The sequence below is a fragment of the Ovis canadensis genome, chromosome Y (assembly GCF_042477335.2).
Source record: "Ovis canadensis isolate MfBH-ARS-UI-01 breed Bighorn chromosome Y, ARS-UI_OviCan_v2, whole genome shotgun sequence".
In the NCBI taxonomy this organism is placed as follows: Eukaryota; Metazoa; Chordata; class Mammalia; order Artiodactyla; family Bovidae; genus Ovis; species Ovis canadensis.
Window position 1 is genome coordinate 16,545,232 of NC_091271.1, and position 19,637 is coordinate 16,564,868.

The window sequence follows — 19,637 nt, forward strand, 5'->3', positions numbered from 1 at the left end:
TCCCATGGATGGAAGAGCCTGGTAGACTTCAGTCCATGGGGCCGTGAAGAGTCAGACACGACTGAGCGACTTCACTTTTGCTTTTCACTTTCATGCATTGGAGAAGAAATAGCAACCCACTCCAGTGTTCTTGCCTGGAGACTCCCAGGGACAGCAGAGCCTGGTGGGCTGCTGTCTACAGGGTCCCACGGAGTTGGACATGACTGACGGGACTTAGAGCAGCAGCAGCAACAGCACAGAGTCGCAAAGAACTGCTCAAAATTCCCCAAGCCAAGTTTCAACAGAATGTGAACCACGAGCTTCCAAATGTTCAAGCTGGATTTACAAAGGGCAGGGGAATCCGAGATTAAATTGTCAACACCTATTGTGTCCTCCAAAAAGCAAGGGAACTCCAGGAAATCATCTACTCCTATTTGCCTATGCAAAAGACTTTGATTGACACAACAAAATAAGAGAAAAATCACATCAAAACGTGAAGTATTCTTCAAAACACGGGAATACATGCCTCCCGAGAAATCGTACATCCATGTAAATATAATAAATATTTATCAACTTGGAAAATTTTCTCAGTAAATAGCAAAGGTGAATTATGATAGTAGTGCAGGTTATAGAATGTTGTTGAGTAATGTGTAGAGCATATGATTGATTATTACATTTCTTTATTGATAATTCAGTAAGCACTTAAAATGTGTCACTGGCAGGCTCTATGTTTTAGCTGATGTGAAAGATACATTTAAGACCTGATATCTGTGCTCTCCTTCATGGGAGGGCAAACAGAAGTTCCTTCCAATCCGAAGAAAGTGTTGAGACAAAGTTGTGAGAAGGGGCTTAGCATGATTGAAAATAATTTGCATGATTGTAGCTTCAGAAGGACAGTATAAGAGAAAGATAATGAAATTACTAAGGAAAACAGATATCATGTTGTTCAAGAACTTCTTAACCACACTGATGTGCTGCAGTCACCACCAGGAATTTATTCTGTCTCTGTGGCGACAGATAAGCAACGTCTAAAAATGCATTTGGAATTATCGGGTGGAATCTTGGTGTCAGGAAATAAAGAGGGTCCTTAAGAACAGCAGACCAAAATGACCCGATAGAATACAACTTGTAAAGTACATATCTTGTGCTGACCATGGGCCAGTCACTGATTATGTCATGTTATCTTTGTTATCACAGTGATGGCATAATTGTGATCCAGATTTTGGACATGCTGCAATATCTATATTTTCAAGGACAGAATGAATTTCTATAATGAAAGCAATCTGCTGTCTAACCTTTTAAGACTCTACCAGTAACTAATAGACTATAATACGTGCATGCACCAAAGTTCATACTGTGTATTTTCATTTTCCTAACTTTATTTGCATCTCTTCCTTCACCCATACCATCCTAATTTAGCACCCCTTCATTTCATCAGGGATGATTTCAGAAATCACTTTACACCCATTACCTATTTTCGCTTTGTTCTCATTTTCTTGCTTATGAATATTATATCAGGTGTCATTTACCTAGGATGCATAACGAATGTTTTCTTGAACTGATGAGTTTATAGAACCATGCAGTAAAATAGCCAACCATTGAACTAAAGCCTCATTTTTCTCTTCCTTGTTTGAAAATAAAAAATGAAACTATGAAGATGAACATGGAAATTTATTGTTCAAATACAAGAATTGTAGATATCTGTTGACATCTCCGAACATAAATTTCAATCTCCTTTAAGCTCCATAATCTGACACGTATTTGATAGATCAGTTTTAATTAGGATGGTTTTCACGTAATGATGATTATTGATGAGTTTACTTGAAAGAGAGGAGGCAGATGTATAAGCAAGTGTTGGCACTGAGAACCATGAGTTGCCTCTCTCTTGCAGGTTAAGAAAACGACTGCCATGGGCTGACATATCGCTATGCCTGTCTGGAAACTGAGAAGGTTCCACCATCAGTCCAGAATAACTGCTTTGTAACGGAGATTCGATGTGGTTCGGAGAAGTAGATGTAGTTGTAGTAGCAAAGTCCTCAACATGGCCGCTTACTTGAGTGTAGCTGCTCTGTGAGGGCCGATTAAAACTGCTCAACTTTTTTAAAACTTCAGGTTGATCTACCACAATCTGGTCTGTGTGTCTAACTGATATTGCTGATGGGGTAGGTAAGGCACATAGAGATAGGGCACTTGTATTAGCGACTATCTGGCTGGTATGAGGCTTTTGTATGAAAGGCACACTTAAACTTGTGGAGGCTGGAAATGCGCTCTCTCCACTCCTTTCTGGAAGAAATTCAGAGTTACGATCATCTTTTTTGACACTTGCTTTAGCATGCTTCTTGTTACCTTGAACTAATGAAGATATTGGAGACACATTGTTAATTCCAACTCTTCTTTGCATTCTTACTAAAAGTTGGGGATGGCCTCTTTTGAAATTTGGATTATAGTAGGTCTGTAACTAAAATCAAAGAATTAAATTATTTAGTTTCTTTATAAACCAAGGTAAAACTGACAAACAAAGCTAAGTATAAAAACGTATTCCTTTAATGGAACCAATTAAATAACATCAAATCAAATACCTCTGTTGGTAGCTTTAACAGGTAACATGTTAGAAAGAATATGCTCAACTAAAAGTATGTTGTATATATACAGTAAATACCATTTTAAGTAGCTTCAGAACTTATATCTGGTTTCAAGTTGCTAGGAAAGTTTGTTAACATCCAATATTTTAACCTCCAGCTGTTTTCAACTTCAAAAAAAGAAAAAATTTTCAACAATTTGTTATCTCAAGTTTAAATTCCGATTTAGCTACATATATGAACATGCTTTCTAGGTCACATGATTTAATCTGACATATTGCCAAAAAGTGAAAATTTTGGAATACCTTACTCAAAAGAGAGATGTTGTTTTCTTCTTCCAGAAAGACAGGTAGTGAAGCCGATCTTTGAACAGTTTGTCTGTTTTTATGAAATCCATAAAGGTTAAGCTGCCGAATTAAACTTTTCATACTCTTGGTTTCAAATATTCTGAAAGGCTCCTTTCTTTCCAAGACTTCTTTCTTAAAGAGTTCTTCATTGATCACTATACATGTGCCTGTGTCATCCCACCAAATAGATTCAAACTGATCACTTTCAACTATATTCCAAAGTTTTTGTGGAAATGTGAGTGAAAGAAAACCATTCCCATCATCTGTTTCAGAGACAGAATATGTGTAGTGTGGCCTTTTGATCACAAGACCCTCAGACAAAGCCTGAAAAGCATATTCTTCAATCATAGATCTCAAAACTGAGTCCCCAGTTGTATAATCATACAAAGAAGATCTAGTGGAGGTTTCTGAACCAGTGGATTCATCTTTAGGAGGCCCATCTTGAATTTTTGAAGAAATATGTGCCATCTCAGAGAAACCTTTGGTCAGATAATTTTCTCATTTGTCTGGTTTTACACACTGCGACTTCAAATGATGTTTGCCTGGCCTGCAGAGAGAAACTCTCTAGACCATCACAGAGGTCCTCCCAGTCGAAAAGCTGTGACATCGCAAAATCACTGGTCTCCTAGCAATCGAAAGTTTGTTGTGACATCACAAAGTCACTGGTCTCCTAGCAACTGAAGGGTAATGTTCAACCAGTGTTTACTTCAGCATCAACTTAAAATACAGACTGCTGAGAGAAATAGTAACCAAAACCATGAAGCATACAAAATCTCATTACTAACGATTTGTTGTTGTTGTTGTTGGTTCCCCTATTGTGGAGGTTCCTCCCTGTGGGTGGGGTTGGATGAGTGGCTTGTCAAGTTTCCTGGTTAGGGAAGCTTGTGTCAGTGTTCTGGTGAGTGGGGCTGCATCTCTTCTCTCTGGAGTGCAGTGAAGTGTCCAGTAGTGAGTTTTGAGATGTCTATGGGTTTGCTGTTTGGGCAGCCTGTATATTGAAGCTCCGGTCTATGTTCCTGTGTTGCTGGAGAATTTGCGTGGTATGTCTTGCTCTGGAACTTATTGGCTCTTGGGTGGTGCTTGGTTTCAATGTAGGTATGGAGGTTTTTGGATGATTTCTTTTTTAAAACATAAATTTATTTTAATTGGAGGACAATTACTTTACATTATTGTATTTGTTTTGCCATACATTAACATATATCCGCCACAGGTATACATGTGTTCCCTTTCCTGAACCCCTTTTCTTCTCCCAACCCATGCCATCCCTCCGGGTCATCCCAGTGCACCAGCCCCAAGCATCCAATATCATGCATTGAACCTGGGCTGGCGACTCATTTCATATAGGATATTATACATGTTTCAATGCCATCCTCCCAAGTCATCCCACCCTCTCACTCTCCCACAGAGTCCAAAAGAATGTTCTAGACACCTGTGTCTCTTTTGCTGTCTCGCATACAGGTTTATTGAAAAATCACATCAATAAATCTACTTTATTTCTCAAATACAAGTGATTTATCATCCTTCTATACACACATTCTTAATATTCAGTAGTGTTACCCTTGCAAACTTGGTCTACTTGCTTCTGTGCAAAAAAAAAAAAAAAAAAAAAAAATGAACTGACTGGTTTTCAGTGAGGGGGAAACAAACAAACAAAAAAAGTGCTTATTGTAGTACCAAGCAAGGTGTTTTAGCAGCTGGTGCTTCAAAGATGCAAATCTCCAAATACTTTCAGGGGAAATATTTTAATGACTGAGCGAGGGTGGAACATGGGGTCTGTGATCAATATTGGGACATTCTACTAATGGCCTATTACTGAGGATATTGGGAGTCCACATCATTGACCATCTAGTTCCAACTATGTACTTAAATTTCAGCCTGGTTTGGGCTTTAGCATCTCTGAAACTGTTCACAGGATATTGCTCAGAATGTTATCGATGACCCCTGCTGCTGCTGCTGCTAATTCGCTTCAGTCGTGTCCGACTCTGTGCAACCCCAGAGATGGCAGGCCACCAGGCTCCCCCGTTCCTGGGATTCTCCAGGCAAGAACACTGGAGTGGGTTGCCATTTCCTTCTCCATGATGGCCCTTGAGGAGGGACTAATAACCCTTGAATTTGCTTAATGGCTAAACCATTATTATTCTCTATCACTTGATTATTGTCCTTAGTTTCTGTCTTTTCTAGCTTCTCTGATTAAAATTACTTTTGATCATGAGGAGGTCAAAAATCTCCTACCTCTCTCTCTCGATTTCCATGCTTTTCAATCTTAAGAAGGGACTGCTTAGTACAAGAAAGGGAACACAGTCTTGGACTTAGAGCTCGATCATAAGTGTGAAAAAAAAAATCTCAGTGCAGGTTCAGTTTGTTTTTCAGGTTTCCCAGCTCTTGGAGTGATTGAGTCAGCAACAACTTTGGCTCTTTCCTGTTGAGATGGAGCATGGAGTTGGAAATAATTCTAAAATCTAAGCTTGGTATCAACAGTTTATGTTATGAAAACATATCTCTCTATTTTATGTATGAGATATCAGTATTTTGTCATTAAACTGGACAAACATTTGAAAATTGGTATATATTTATTAAAAGGAGAGAAGTGAGTGATATAAAAGAATCCTCATATTTTACATGCAACCAAGAAAACATATTTTGAAGTATTTCAACTTACATAATATTCAATAATCGAGTAGATTTTGAATCGTTCTACATTTGTTTTTTTTTTTTCCCCATTTCTATTACACCTAACATGAATTAAAAGACATTGCATTTTTTTTTCATACGTACACTTATGCATAGACAGATGTATATATGTATATATGTCAAAATATACTTTTAGGCAACTTTACTTAGGTTACCAAACTCATTGCTAGCTCCCAAGATCTTAAATAAACTGTTTGGAAAGCCTTACATTACTCAATATCTTTCTGGCTGAAACATACAGATCTTGTTGCTGAAAAGCTCTCCTTTAATCTAGCTCATTTTTCACTATTCTATCTGTAATAAGAGTTAGGGCTCATACTTATGAGGGCACCTTGAACCCAGAAAATTGCAACTCGAATTTACTTAGAGATATTGTTCAAAAAATGCTGTTGTTTTCTTCACATTGGACAGAATTTTATTTTACTTATTTTTAATATAAATTTATTTTAATAGTAGCCTAATTACTTTACAATATTGTATTGGTTTTGCCATACATTAACATGGATCAGCCACGGGTGTGTACGTGTTCCCTATCCTGAAAACCCCTGCTACCTCCCTCCTCAAACCATTCCTCATGGTTATCCCAGTGCACCAGCCCTGAGGATCCTGTATCACGCATCAAACTGGTCTGGCGATTCGTTTGACAAATAATATAATACATGTTTCAACGCCATTATCCCAGATCATCCCACCCTCGCCCTCTCTCACAGAGTCCAAAAGACTGATCTATACATCTGTGTCTATTTTGCTATCTCACGTACAGGTTTATTGTGACCATCTTTCTAAATTCCACATATATGTGCTAGTTTACTCTACTGGTATTTTTCTTTCTGGCTAACTTCACTCTGTATAATAGGCTTCAGTTTCATCCACCTCATTAGAACTATTGAAATGTTTTCTTTTTAGTGGCTGAGTAATACTCCATTGTGTATATGAACCACAGCTTTCTTATCCATTAGTCTGTTGATGGATATCCATCATGCATCCATGTCCTGGCTATTAGAAATAGTGCTGTGATGAACATTGGGGTACACCTGTCTCTTTCAATTCTGGTTTCCTTGGTGTATATGCCCAGCAGTGGGATTGCTGGGTCATATGACAGTTCTATTTACAGTTTTGTTTGTTTGTTTCTTTGGAATCTCCACAGTGTTCTCCACAGTGGCTGTACTAGTTTGCAATCCCACTAACAGTGTAAGAGGGTTCCCTTTTCTCCACACCCTCCCCAGTACTTATTGCTTGTAGACTTTTGGATAGCAGTCATTCTGACTGGCATGAAATTGTACCTCTTTATAGTATTGATTTGCATTTTTCTGATAATGAGTGATGTTGATCATCTTTTCATATGTTTGTTAGCATTCCGTATGTCATCTTTGGAGAAATGTTTGTTTAGTCCTTTCACCTATTTTATCATGGGGTCGTTTATTTTCCTGGAATTGAGGTTCAGGAGTTGCTTGTATATTTTTGAGATTAATTCATTGTTAGTTGCTTCAGTTCAGTTCAGTTCAGTTCAGTTCAGTCATGTGTGACTTTTTGAGACCCCATAAATTGCAGGACACCAGGACTCTCTGTCCATCACCAACTCCCGGAGCTCACGCAAACTCATGACCATCAAGTCAGTGATGCCATCCAGCCATCTCATCCTCTGTCGTCCCTTTCTCCTGCCTCCAATCCCTCCAAGCTTCAGAGTATTTCCAATGAGCCAACTCTTCACATCAGGTGGCCAAAGTACTGGGGTTTCAGCTTTAGCATCATTCCTTCCAAAGAACACTCAGGCATGATCTTCTTTAGAGTGGACTGGTTGGACCTCCTTGCAGTCCAAGGGACTCTCAAGAGTCTTCTCCAACACTTCAGTTCAAAAGCGTCAGTTCTTCAGTGCTCACCTTTCTTCACTGTCCAACACTCATATCCATACATGACTATTGGAAAAACCGTAGTCTTGACTAGACGGCACTTTGTTGGCAAAATAATGTCTCTGCTTTTCAATATGCTATCTAGGATGGACATAACTTTCCTATCATAGGGTAAGCGCCTTTTAATTTCATGGCTGCAATCAATATCTGCAGTGATTTTGGAGCCCCCCAAAAATAAAATCTGACACTGTTTCCACTATTTCCTCATCTATTTCCCATGAAGTCATGCGACCAGATGCCATGATCTTAGTTTTCTGAATTTTGAGCTTTCAGACAACATTTTCACTCTCCTCTTTCAGTTTCATCAAGAAGCTTTTTAGTTCCTTATCACTTTCTGCCATAAGAGTGGTGTCATCTGCATATTTGAGGTGATTGATATTTCTCCTGGCAGTCCTCGTTCCAGCTTGTGCTTCTTCCAGCCCAGCATTTCTCATCATGTTCTCTGCATATAAATTAAACAAGCAGAGTCACAATCTGTAGCCTTGATGGACTCATTTTCCTATTTGGAACCAGTCTGTAGTTCCATGTCCTGTTCTAACTGTTGTTTCTTGACCTGCATATAGGTGTCTCAAGAGGCAGGTCAGGTGGTCTGGTATTCCCATCTCTTTCAGAATTTTCCACAGTTTATTGTGATCCACACAGTCAAAGACTTTGACATAGTCAATAAAGCAGAAATAGATGTTATTCTGGAGCTCTCTTGCTTTGTCAATGATCCAGCTGATGTTGGCATTTTGATCTCTGGTTCTTCTTCCTTTTGTAAAACCAGCTCGAACATCTGGAAGTTCATGGTTCATGTATTACCGAAGCCTGGCTTGGAGAATTTTGAGCATTACTTTACTAGCGTGTGAGATGGATGCAACCGTGCGGTGATTTGAGCATTCTTTGTCACTGCCTTTCTTTGGGATTGGAATGAGAACTGACCTTTTCCAGTCCTTTAGCCGCGGCTGAGTTTTCCAAATTTTCTGGCATATTGCGTGAAGTACTTTCACAGCATCATTAAAAGGGGGCAAAATCCCTAAACAGACATTTCTTTAAAGAAGACATACAGATGGCTAACAAACACAGGAAATATGCCTAAAGTCATTCATTATTAGAGAAACAAAAATTTAAAATTAATGTGTAGTCATATCACACTGTTCGGAGTGGCCATCACCAGAAATTCTACAAGCACGAAATCCTGGAGAGAGTGTGGAGAAAAGTTACTCCTAATACACTGTTAGTGGCACTACAAACTGGTACAACCTGTATGCAGAACAGACTGAGGATTCCTTGAGAAACTTGGACTAGAACTGTCATATGACTGAACAACCCCACTTCTTGGCATATACCCAGAGGGAATTACAATGGAGAGACACATGTACCCCCGTGTTTATTTCAATTCTCTTTACAAAAGCTATGACATGGAAGTAATCTAGATGCACATCGGCCAATGAAAATATAAGGAAGTTTTGCTATGTATCCAAGTGGAATATTACTTAGCTAGAGAAAAAAAAAAAACATATATTTGTGTCACTTTTAATGAGGCAGTTCAACCTGCAGCCTATTATTCAGAGTCAAAAGAAAGTTAGAAAGAGAGAGGCAATTATTGTTTATTAATGCATATAAATGGGATTTAGGAAGACAGTAACAACGATCCTGCATGAAGGCTAGTAAAAAAGATCCACATATAAAGAACATACTCTTAGACTCAATGGGAGAGTTCAAGGATGGGATGATTGAGAAAATACCATTGAAACAGGCACATTACCACATATAAAAGAGATGACCAGTGTGAGTCCAGTGCACGAAAGCTGCATCCCATTCTTGTGCTGTGGAAGAACCCAGAAGCATGGGGTAACAAGGGAGGTTTGAGTTGTGTTCAGGATAGGGGGACACATGAATCCATGTGCCTGATTCATGTTGATGTATATGGCAAAAACCATCACAGGAATACACAGTAATTCTATTCCAATTAAAATAAATCATTTTTGAAAGAAATATGAATAAATAAAAAAAATGCATTCAGAAATAGCAGGGACATGCTCCAGAATACAACCTCAACAGCTGTCTGGTATCTATTCAAGAAAGTGGGCTTAGGAGGGGCAGAACATGTGTGCTGGTATAAAATCTGAAAGTCAAAGAAAATAAGCCTGAGACTGCAATTATGTAGCTGCAGCATGGCCTCAGTATCATAGTCTAAGTAGTGGAAGATGCATGTGGCAGAATGAAAGCTTAGTAGATAGGCATGACTACTCTGGAGCGTAGACACAGTAGGAGTTAAATGCATGCACTTGAGCATCCTTTCAGGCGGGAAGGTACATATGTTTCAGAATGAAGACAAATAGGACAAATAGGTGCAGCGAAAGTGATCTAAAATGGTGGACAAATACGTGTAAGAAGGAAGGTTCAGAGTGGAAGCTCAGTATTTGCTATAGACTTAGACTTAAATTGAAGACAGTAGAGAAGACCACTAGATGATTCAGGTATGATCTAAATCAGATCCCTTATGATGGTACAGTGGACATGAGAAAATATTTAAGGGATTAGGCATAATAGAGTGTTTGAAGAGCTACATATGAAGGTTTGTGAAATTGTACAGGAGGCAGTGATCAAGACCATCCCCAAGAAAATGAATGCAAAAAGGCAAAATGGTTGTCTGAGGAGGCATTACAAATAATTAAGAAAAGAAGAGAAGCAAAAGGCAAAGGAGAAAAGGGAAGATATACCCATATGAATACAGTGTACCAAAGAATAGCAAAGAGCGATAAGATAGCCTTCCTCAGTGATGAGTGTAAAAAATAGAGGAAAACAATAGAATGGGAAAGACTAGAGATCTCTTCAAGAAAATTAGAGATACCAAGGGAATATTTCATGCAAAGGTGGACAAAATAAAGGACAGAAAACGTATGGACTGAACAGAAGCAAAGATATTAAGAAGAGGTAGCAAAAATCTATACAGAAAAGATTGAAGAACTATGCAGAAAAGATCTCCATGATCCAGATAATCATGATGATGTAATCACTCACCAGGAGCCAAACTTCCTGGAATGTAAAGTCAAGAAGGTTCTAGGAAGCATCAATAGAAACAAAGCTAATGGAGATACGAAACTCCATTTGAGTGATTTCAAATCCTAATAGATAGTGCTGTCAAAGTGCTGAACTCAATATGCAATCAAATTTGAAAACTCAGCAGTGGCTACAAGACTGGAAAAGATCAGATGTTTAGGGCTTGTTCTCTGTAGCGGTGAAATGTGTTCCACACAGAGTTAGACAGGACTGAAGCAATTCTGTGCAAATAGTTGCAATATATATATATATATATTTTTAACCTGTAGCAGCTTTTTTCCAATGAGAGTTAACTAACTGTAAAGGTGGAGCAGCTGCTTGGCCTTGAGGGACCCAGGTAATGTCAAGTGGGCAGGGTGCAGGGACACAGACTGACTACACCACAGGAGATATGGCCCTATCAGAGTCTTCTTTTTTTTTTTTTAATCTCTTGTATCTGGCGATAAGAAGGCCTCTTTGGCCAGTGTTCTCCCTAGTTCCACCTATTCAGCCATTTAGAAGGCTTCCTTGCCTGGGATCCTTCTCTGTTGTTCACTGTGTCAGCAGATAGAGAGACCTCCCTGGCTGGGGTCCTCCTGTGTAAATCAGTGCATCTGACACTTAAAGGAGCATCCTGAGTGGGATTCTACTCTAGTATGGTGCATCAGGCACTGAAAGGAGGACCCTGGGTGGTGTCCTGCTCTGCATTTCAGTGTGTTCAGCATTTGATGGGTCAGCCTCATGATTTTAGTAACTGCTGATGCTAGCATGTGGGGAGAGAGAGGCTATGGTGATTGCTCCATCCCCTACATGTGACTCGGTATTATTGCCTTGCTTTCATGGCTGCCTGGTTTTCCTGCACAGGTATACCCTAGCATAGTCTCCTCCTTCACACCCCCTCTTTCCATCTCTCCCCAGTAAACAGCAGCCCTCGCCTATGAATTACCCCAGAATCCCTAAGCTCCAGCTCCCAGCCACTGTGCCTTTCAGGGGACACATGTCCTTGTCTGGGGTATGTAAGGCTGCAGCAAGGACTCTCTGATTCTCATTGAATCTAGGTTTCCACAGATCAGCTGTTTCACTCTCTGCTTTAAATGTTTATTCTATGATTCAGACAATTGACCCAATGTGGGATTGGACCTCTGCTTCAGTTCCTTCACCCAATCAGGGAAGATTCAGTCCTACTAACACTCCTGGTTTTTTCCCCCAGTTCTTTCATCCTACTGAGTTTTGCCTGGTTCTATATATTCTTTTCCACTTGTCAGGTACTCCTGTCTACTTTCTGGTAATGTTCTGATTACTCTTCTGTGTCTGAAGGTGTATGCCTGATGTATGCATGGAGAGATGTACTCCACATCCACTTACAGCTCCACCATTTTGTTCTCTCATCTCACGAGAGTTTTAGAGCACAGAATCTGCAGTGGTAGTAGGTGTGCTATAAAATGTGAGTTCAGATATACTCTTGAGGGCAAGCTCAGTGATTTTAGCACAGCTGATCTAAAGCATGGATTTACTGTTGGCCAGACATAGGCTTCAGATGTTAGGAAAATCATTTATAGTGTGCCAGTTCTAGAACACAAGATCAGTGTTTGTGTAACATTTCCTGTAGAATGCAAGTTCAGTTGTGGAAAGAGGTATGCTCCGCAATACAACTGAGCAGTTTTAGACATCTTGTGGTAGAGTACATGCTCAATAGTGGCAGGAACTGTGCTCTAGTGTGCATTCAGCAGTGGCTGGACGCATGTTGCCAGTGCCAATGGGATGGCTTCAGACAGCGTGCTGAAAGTGCAAGCACACTAGTGGCAGAACGTGTGCTCCGGATTGCGAGCTAAGCTGTTTCAGTACTTCCAGGCTCGAGCAGAGACGCAGTAGTGAGGCATGCAGGCTCCAAAGTGCCATCCTACTATTTGTGTCACACCCGCTCTAGAGCACAGTCTAAGTAGTGGTGGAGAGAATCCGCAAAAGCACCATCTCAGGAGATGAAGCACGTGTTCTCGAAAGCCAAGATTCAGGATTTGAAGCATGCCTGCTCTAGATCATGGGTCTGTATTAAGAGGAGTATGCCTAAAGTGTGTTTCACTGTTGAGAGGCATGCTGAAGAGCTAAGTTCAGCAGATGCAGCATGCCTGCTCTACATGTGCTTCAGAGTGTTGTCTCAGGAGTTGCAGTGCTCTTGCTTAAGAGTGCAGACTCAGTAATTGAGGGACATGTTCTCTTGAACGCTGGGTTTTTATTTTTGGCTGCATATCCAGAGATTAAATTCAGAAAATGTGATACACCCACTCTGCCACACAAGCTCAGTAGTGGGAAGACAAGTCCTTAACAGTGCAAGTGCAAGGGTTGTGGCATATGTGTATTGTGATGCATGATCAATTGAGGCAGGACATATAAAGTATACACCAGGTCTGTAGTGGTGGCACGTCATCCATAGATATGCAGGTACACTACTCACAGCTTGCACAGTCTAGAGTGCTGGGTGACTAGCAGCACAATGGCTGGTATAAAATGTCACTGGGGTAATTGTTGCACACACCTTCTCGAGCAATACCTCAAGGAAGTTAATATAATACTTCAGAATTCAAGGTCACTAGTGGTCACACAGTTGATCTAGAATGACGGTCCACTCGTGCAAGGGATATGTGTTTTAGAAAGCAGCCTCCTGGAGTAGGTCCTCCAGAGTGCAACCTCAGTAGTTGGGACACCTGCTCCAGAGTGCAGGAAGAAGAGTGGGGAAAATATGCAACAGAGGGCAAGCCAAGTCATTGGCAATTTTCAGCTGCAGAGTGTAGGCTCACAGGTTTAAGCACACAGGCCATGGATCAAGATTAGCAGTAGTGGAACTCATGCTCTATAAGGCAGGCTCAGCAGTGATAAAGCAGTGTACCAGGGTGCAAAATCAGTAGCTGAACCATGAATATTTTGGGGCCTGGGCCTACAAGTGGCATGACACAGTCTTCTGAGTGTGAAATTAGTAATGGCCACACACATGCTCTAGACCACATGCTCACTAGCTGTGCCATGCCTGCTTAGTGTAAGGACTCAGAAGTGACAAGTGTGCTGTAGTGCTAGGATTTATACTGCTGGGATGCATGATTCAGTGTGCAGTTGTGTAGCTCAGGCATTCTTACTCTACAGCACAGTCTCAGTAGTGTCAGACAATTGGCTCTTGAAGGCACACACAGTCATGATGGGATATATACTTCTGAGTAAACCTCAGTAGTGCAAAACCCATGATGAAATGTGATCACTCTGTAGTCATGAGATCTGTACTCCCAGCTGCACGTTTAGTTACTGTGGCATGTGTGCAACTAGAGCATGTTCTCAGCAGAGCCCGGATGCCTGCACTTGAGCTCATGCTCAGGAGAGGTGTGACATGTCCTCCAGTGTTTAAACTGACTCTGTCTACAGGAGTGCTGGCTCAGTTGTGTCCAGAAGGAAACTTCAGAGTGCAAGTTCAGTAACTGTTTAGGCACACCTGAACTGCAGTGCAGGTTGAGTAGTGGCCTGACCTTACCTACAAAGCAACAAGCTAATGATTGTGATATGTATGCTTCAGAGTGAAAGTTCAGCCGATGATGAACTCTTGTTTGGGAAGGCAATTTCAGTAGTGCAGGGATGCAGAATCCAGAGTGCAATATACCAAAAGTGTATGTGTACTTACAAGAGGCATGTTTTAAGGACAGGCTCAGTAACGGAAGGCCATATCGTAAAGAACCCGGGTTTAGGAGTGATGGGATGTATGCTCTACTGTGCAGTCTTAGTGACAGCAATGCACTTGTTCTGAAGCTTGTTAATAGTCTCCATAGTGGCAGAAAGGGTGATCCAGATTGGAAACTAAGTAGTTCGGGCGAGCGTCCTCTACATGGCGGACTCAGTGTTGACAGGCACGTATTCCAGAGGGCAAGCTCAGTGTTTGTAGCATGTGTGATTTGAAATAAGAGAAGGAAATGGCAACCCACCTCAATATTCTTGCCTGGAGAATCCCGTGGACAGAGGGGCGTCGTGGGCTACTGTCCATAGGTTCGCACCGAGTCGAATAAGGCTAAAGCGACTTAGCATGCATGCATGCATTGGAGAAGGAAGTGGCAACGCACTCCAGTATTCTCGCCCCGAGAATCCCAGGGACAGGGGAGCCTGGTGGGCTGCTATCTATGCGGTCACACAGAGTCTGAAACGACTGAAGTGACTTAGCACCACCAGCAGCAGCAGCAGCAGCAACAGCAGCGGTTTCAAATCAGGGGTCAGTAATTGTGAAAAGCTTCTTACGTTTTCAGTCGTTACCACATGCCACGTCCAGAGTGCAGACGCACTTGGTTGTAATATTATGTTCTAGAGTTGTAATGTATGTTCCAGAGTGCAAGCTAATTGGTGCACCTGTCCTAATTCAGTTCTTACTAAAAGCAAAACGCAAACTCGTGATTGCAACCTCAGTAGTTGCTGCATGCATAATCAGAAGTATGGTGCATACACTCATGAGTGCCAGATCATGAATTGCAGGATAATTACCGCCAAGTGGGGCACAACAGTGGTAAGAAGCATACTTCAGTGTGCAGACTGAGTAGCTGCTGGATGCATACTACAGAGGGTGAGCTCAGTAGCTTCACTGAGTGCATCCTTCACACTATGAGCTAAACAGTACTTGATGGTGTTATATTGACAGTATGCCTTCTTTAGAGCACTTGCTTAGTAGTGGCAGAATGCATACTTTGAAAATAACCTCGGTAGACTGATCCTAAGATGGCAGTGACATATGAGAAGGAGTTCAAATATTCCTCAGTAAATACCTCCAAAGATTGTCAGGATATGGAGTAACTTTCACTAAACAAGTTCTATATGCTGGCAGAGGACACTAGATACCCAGAAAGGCAAATCAATTTGTTCATAATGAGGTAGAAGAAGGGATAAACAGGAATAGAGAGACAAATGACTTAGGGATAGAGACTGATTCTAGAACCAGACATGCAACAATGGACTGGTTCTGAGTTGTAACCCTGCTTGTTTAAATTAGATGCAGAGTACATCATGTGAAAAGCCAGACTGGATGAAACACAAGCCTGAATCTCGATTGTTGGGGGAAATAGCAATAAACTCAGATACACAGATGGCAAAACCCATATAGCAGAAAGTGAAGAGGGACTGAAGAGCCCCCTTGATGAAAGTGAAACAGGAGAGTGAAAATGCTGGCTTAAAACTCAGCACCCAAAAACGAAGATCATGGCATCTGGTCCCATGATTTCATGGCAAGTAGATGGGGAAACAATGGAAACAGTGCAAGACTTTATTTTCTTGGCTCCAAAATCACTGTAGATGGTGGCTGAAGCATAACATTAAAAGATACATGCTTCTTGGGAAAAAAAGCTGTGACCAAACTAGACTGCATATTTAAAAACAGAGACATTACCTTGCCATCAAAAGACTTTCTAGTCCAAGCTATAATTTTTTGAGTAGTCATGAATGGATGTGAGAGTTGAACTATACAGAAACCTGAGCCCTGAAAACTTGATGCTTTTGAAGTATGGTGTTGGAGAAGACTATTGAGAGTCCCTTGGACAGCAAGGAAATAAAATCAGTCAGTCAGAAATTCAGTTCTGAATATTCATTGGAAGGACTGATGCTAAAGCTGAAGCTACAATGCCTTGGCTACCTGATGCGAAGAACTGACTCTCGCAAATGACGCCAGCGCTGGGAAAGTTTGAAGGCAGGAGGAAAAGCAGATGAGAGAGGATGAGATTGAGTCCATCACTGACTCAATGGAGATGAGTTTGAGCAAGCTATGGAAGCTGGTGATGGACAGAGGAGCATGGTGTGCCACAGTTCTTGAGGTTACAAATAGTTGGACTGAGCAACTGAACTGAACTTGTGTTGGGGATAGAAAGTCAATTCTGAGTTAGTTTGATAAGACGTCTGGGCTCCCCAAAGCGGAGAAAGGTGTCTGGATTGTTGAGGAGGAGATGGAGGGTTCTGGAATTCTCAAGGAGGAGAAAACAGCAAACATATTTGTTTGCTGGTTGTTTGCTTTTCTCTATATTCCTGTATTCCTATATTCTCTATATTCCTTAGTCTTAGTCACATAAAGTGTCCCCCCCCCTTTAAAAGCAGAACTGATGATTACACAGCAAACAACTCTCAGTTTAAACTCTGTTATTGAGATTATATAGCAACAATGTATCATGTTTGAGGACAGTTTCTGCTTCCTGAAAACCTTCTGGCTAATCCTAATATTTTAGAAGGTGTATTATGGGAGTGGGTCTGGTAGGGTCTTTCTATTGTTAAATTCTAATCCTTTTATCCTAAAATATAAATTGTGGGAATAGGTCTGGCAAAATTTTCACAAACTTGAGACATTCTTTTTTTATTTATTTATTTATTTTTAATTTTTTTTTAATTTTTATTTTTTAAATTCTAAAATCTTTAATTCTTACATGCGTTCCCAAACATGACCCCCCTCCCACCTCCCTCCCCACAACATCTCTCTGGGTCATCCCCATATTATAATAGCTATGTTAAAATGCGTGTAACTCCCTTGCTAACACTAGCAACGGGGGTGGGTGGGCTTTCTCCGGTCCCCTTCTGATGTCCATGTCAGAAGCTTTCTCTGTCCCTTTTCTTACTTTAATAAAACTCTGCTATGCAAGAGCTCTTGAGTGATCACACCTGGTCCCTGATCCTGAAGTTAAATCTGCTTCTTCAGAGATCATGAATATGGAACTATTCATCTTAAGCTATTAGAGAAGGAGAAGTTTCCATACTGCAGGAAACCCTCTCAGAGATTGATTCAATGGGCCACTTTGGAATCTCAGAGCGTAGTATAAGCACCCACTCCCCCTCAAACAAAAATCATCTCAGGATTCAAGCCAAAAAGGCAATTATCAGTGGAGAATTGCCTCACAGTCTCGTGTTCAACCACCTTGAGTGGGGGCTATGTACGGAGGCACCCTCTCCATCTTCAGTCCTTAGAATAAAGATGGGGTTTGAATGCCCTGAGGACACTCTGAGAGGACTAATGTGATGTAGCAGCCTGAACCACAGAATGCTAGAGAGACAAAATAAAAATCAGTAAATAAGTAAGTAAATAAATAAATAAATAAAAGGAATGTTCCCATAGGAAGGCTCTAGGACCACACTGCGACCCCTGACCTGCTCACAGAACAGACTGTACCCTAGTATTTACCAAAGGAGAGCAAGCCAGCTTCCATTACAGCCCTCCCAGGAGGCGAAGATTCAGAATGTTGACACCCAGAGGCAGAAGGCCATAAACTTTTAGGCCCAGGAGACTGCATCTCCTTCCAAGCTGTGAGCAGACTCTATCCATGAGCAGCCTCTAACCATGGCTTCCTGGGATGTGGGACAGTGTATAGCTGCCAAGAGTGTCATAACCTGCGATCACCTCCTCTGAGGAGATGCACAGCTCACCATGGACTGTATCTTTGTGGAGTATCTGAGAAACTGCCCAGACTGAACCTAAGCAGTGCACGAAAATGATGGCCCACCAGGTACTATGACATCACAGCTGTCCCGAGAGCCTGAGTTGCTCTCTGAAACAGTGTATTCTGGAACATCCTGGAACCTGAGCAGCATGGACCTGGGAAGTGCATGAGATAAAGAGCCTACCTGGGACTATGCTCTAGAGAACACCAGGCCACTTGGCCCTAGGAAGAGCAGGAGATGTATGGCTCAGCTGGGACTGGCCTTTCAGAGAACACTCAGGAATCTGAGCAGCTTAGGCCTGGGAAGTGCAGGAGACAAAGAACCCACCCGGGACTGTGCCCTGACAGAGAACTGGGGAGTCAGGACTGGTTGAGTCTGGGAAGAGCGGGACATGCATGGCTCACCTGGGACTGGCCCTTCATAGAACACCCGGGAATCTGAGCAGCTTGAACCTGGGAAGTGCAGGAGACACATGGCCAACCTGGGACTGGACGCCTAGCACAGGACGGACCCTGAGTAGCTTGGGCCTGGGAAGTGCATGAGATACATGGCCCACCTGTGACTGTGCTCTCACGGAGTATCCAGGAGCTTGAGTGGTTGGATCTGAGAAGTGCACATCACCTGGATTTTGGCAGACCCTGTGCGTTCCATTCATACCAGGGCTCCCCATAAATCCCAGTGGTATTTGTTTGCAGTGTTCCTGCCTCTCCACTGCACAGAAGAGCAAGTGACCCTGAATAAAGTCTACTGTTACCTCTTCCTATTTTGGGCTAAGATTAGACATTGAAGAGATTTGCAAGCTGAGGAGGCTATCCTAAGTAAAGATAAGACAGGAGATCCACTCCAGAAGTGGCAGGTACAACAGATTAAAGTCAAGGAGTAAAATTGCATTTAAGGACTGGGAAAAGGGAACCCTCCTACACTGTTGGTGGGAATGCAAACTAGTACAGCCACTATGGAGAACAGTGTGGAGATTCCTTAAAAAATTGCAAATAGAACTCCCTTATGACCCAGCAATCCCACTGCTGGGCATACACACCGAGGAAACCAGAATTGAAAGAGACACATGTACCCCAATGTTCATCGCAGCACTGTTTATAATAGCCAGGACATGGAAACAACGTAGATGTCCATCAGCAGATGAATGGATAAGAAAGCTGTGGTACATATACACAATGGAGTATTACTCAGCCGTTAAAAAGAATTCATTTGAATCAGTTCTGATGAGATGGATGAAACTGGAGCCAATTATACAGAGTGAAGTAAGCCAGAAAGAAAAACACCAATACAGTATACTAACACATATATATGGAATTTAGGAAGATGGCAATGACGACCCTGTATGCAAGTCAGGAAAAAAGACACAGATGGGTATAACGGACTTTTGGTCTCAGAGGGAGAGGGAGAGGGTGGGATGATTTGGGAGAATGGGAATTCTAACATGTATACTATCATGTAAGAAGTGAATCACCAGTCCATGTCTGACGTAGGGTGCAGCATGCTTGGGGCTGGTACATGGGGATGACCCAGAGAGATGTTGTGGGGAGGGAGGTGGGAGGGGGGGTCATGTTTGGGAACGCATGTAAGAATTAAAGATTTTAAAATTTAAAAAAAAAAAAAGAAAAAAAATAAAGTATTGAGAGGGGTAAAAAAAAAAAAAAAAGGACTATTGCAGACTT

General features: G+C 41.5%; 1 protein-coding gene and 2 pseudogenes across 1 annotated transcript; all 3 read right to left on the minus strand.

Moving 5' to 3' along the window:
* Positions 1 to 19,637, minus strand: part of LOC138431446 (melanoma antigen preferentially expressed in tumors-like) — a 621,360-nt pseudogene that overhangs the window by 484,757 nt on the left and 116,966 nt on the right.
* LOC138431529 (testis-specific Y-encoded protein 1-like) overlaps positions 1 to 19,637 on the minus strand; it is a 296,852-nt pseudogene that overhangs the window by 201,456 nt on the left and 75,759 nt on the right.
* On the minus strand, positions 1,706 to 3,373 carry LOC138431540 (heat shock transcription factor, Y-linked-like). Its single transcript, XM_069573633.1, has 2 exons — positions 2,864 to 3,373; positions 1,706 to 2,437 (listed from the first exon to the last, which is right to left on the minus strand). The coding sequence occupies exons 1-2, from the start codon at positions 3,371 to 3,373 to the stop codon at positions 1,706 to 1,708; spliced, it is 1,242 nt and encodes a 413-aa protein (XP_069429734.1).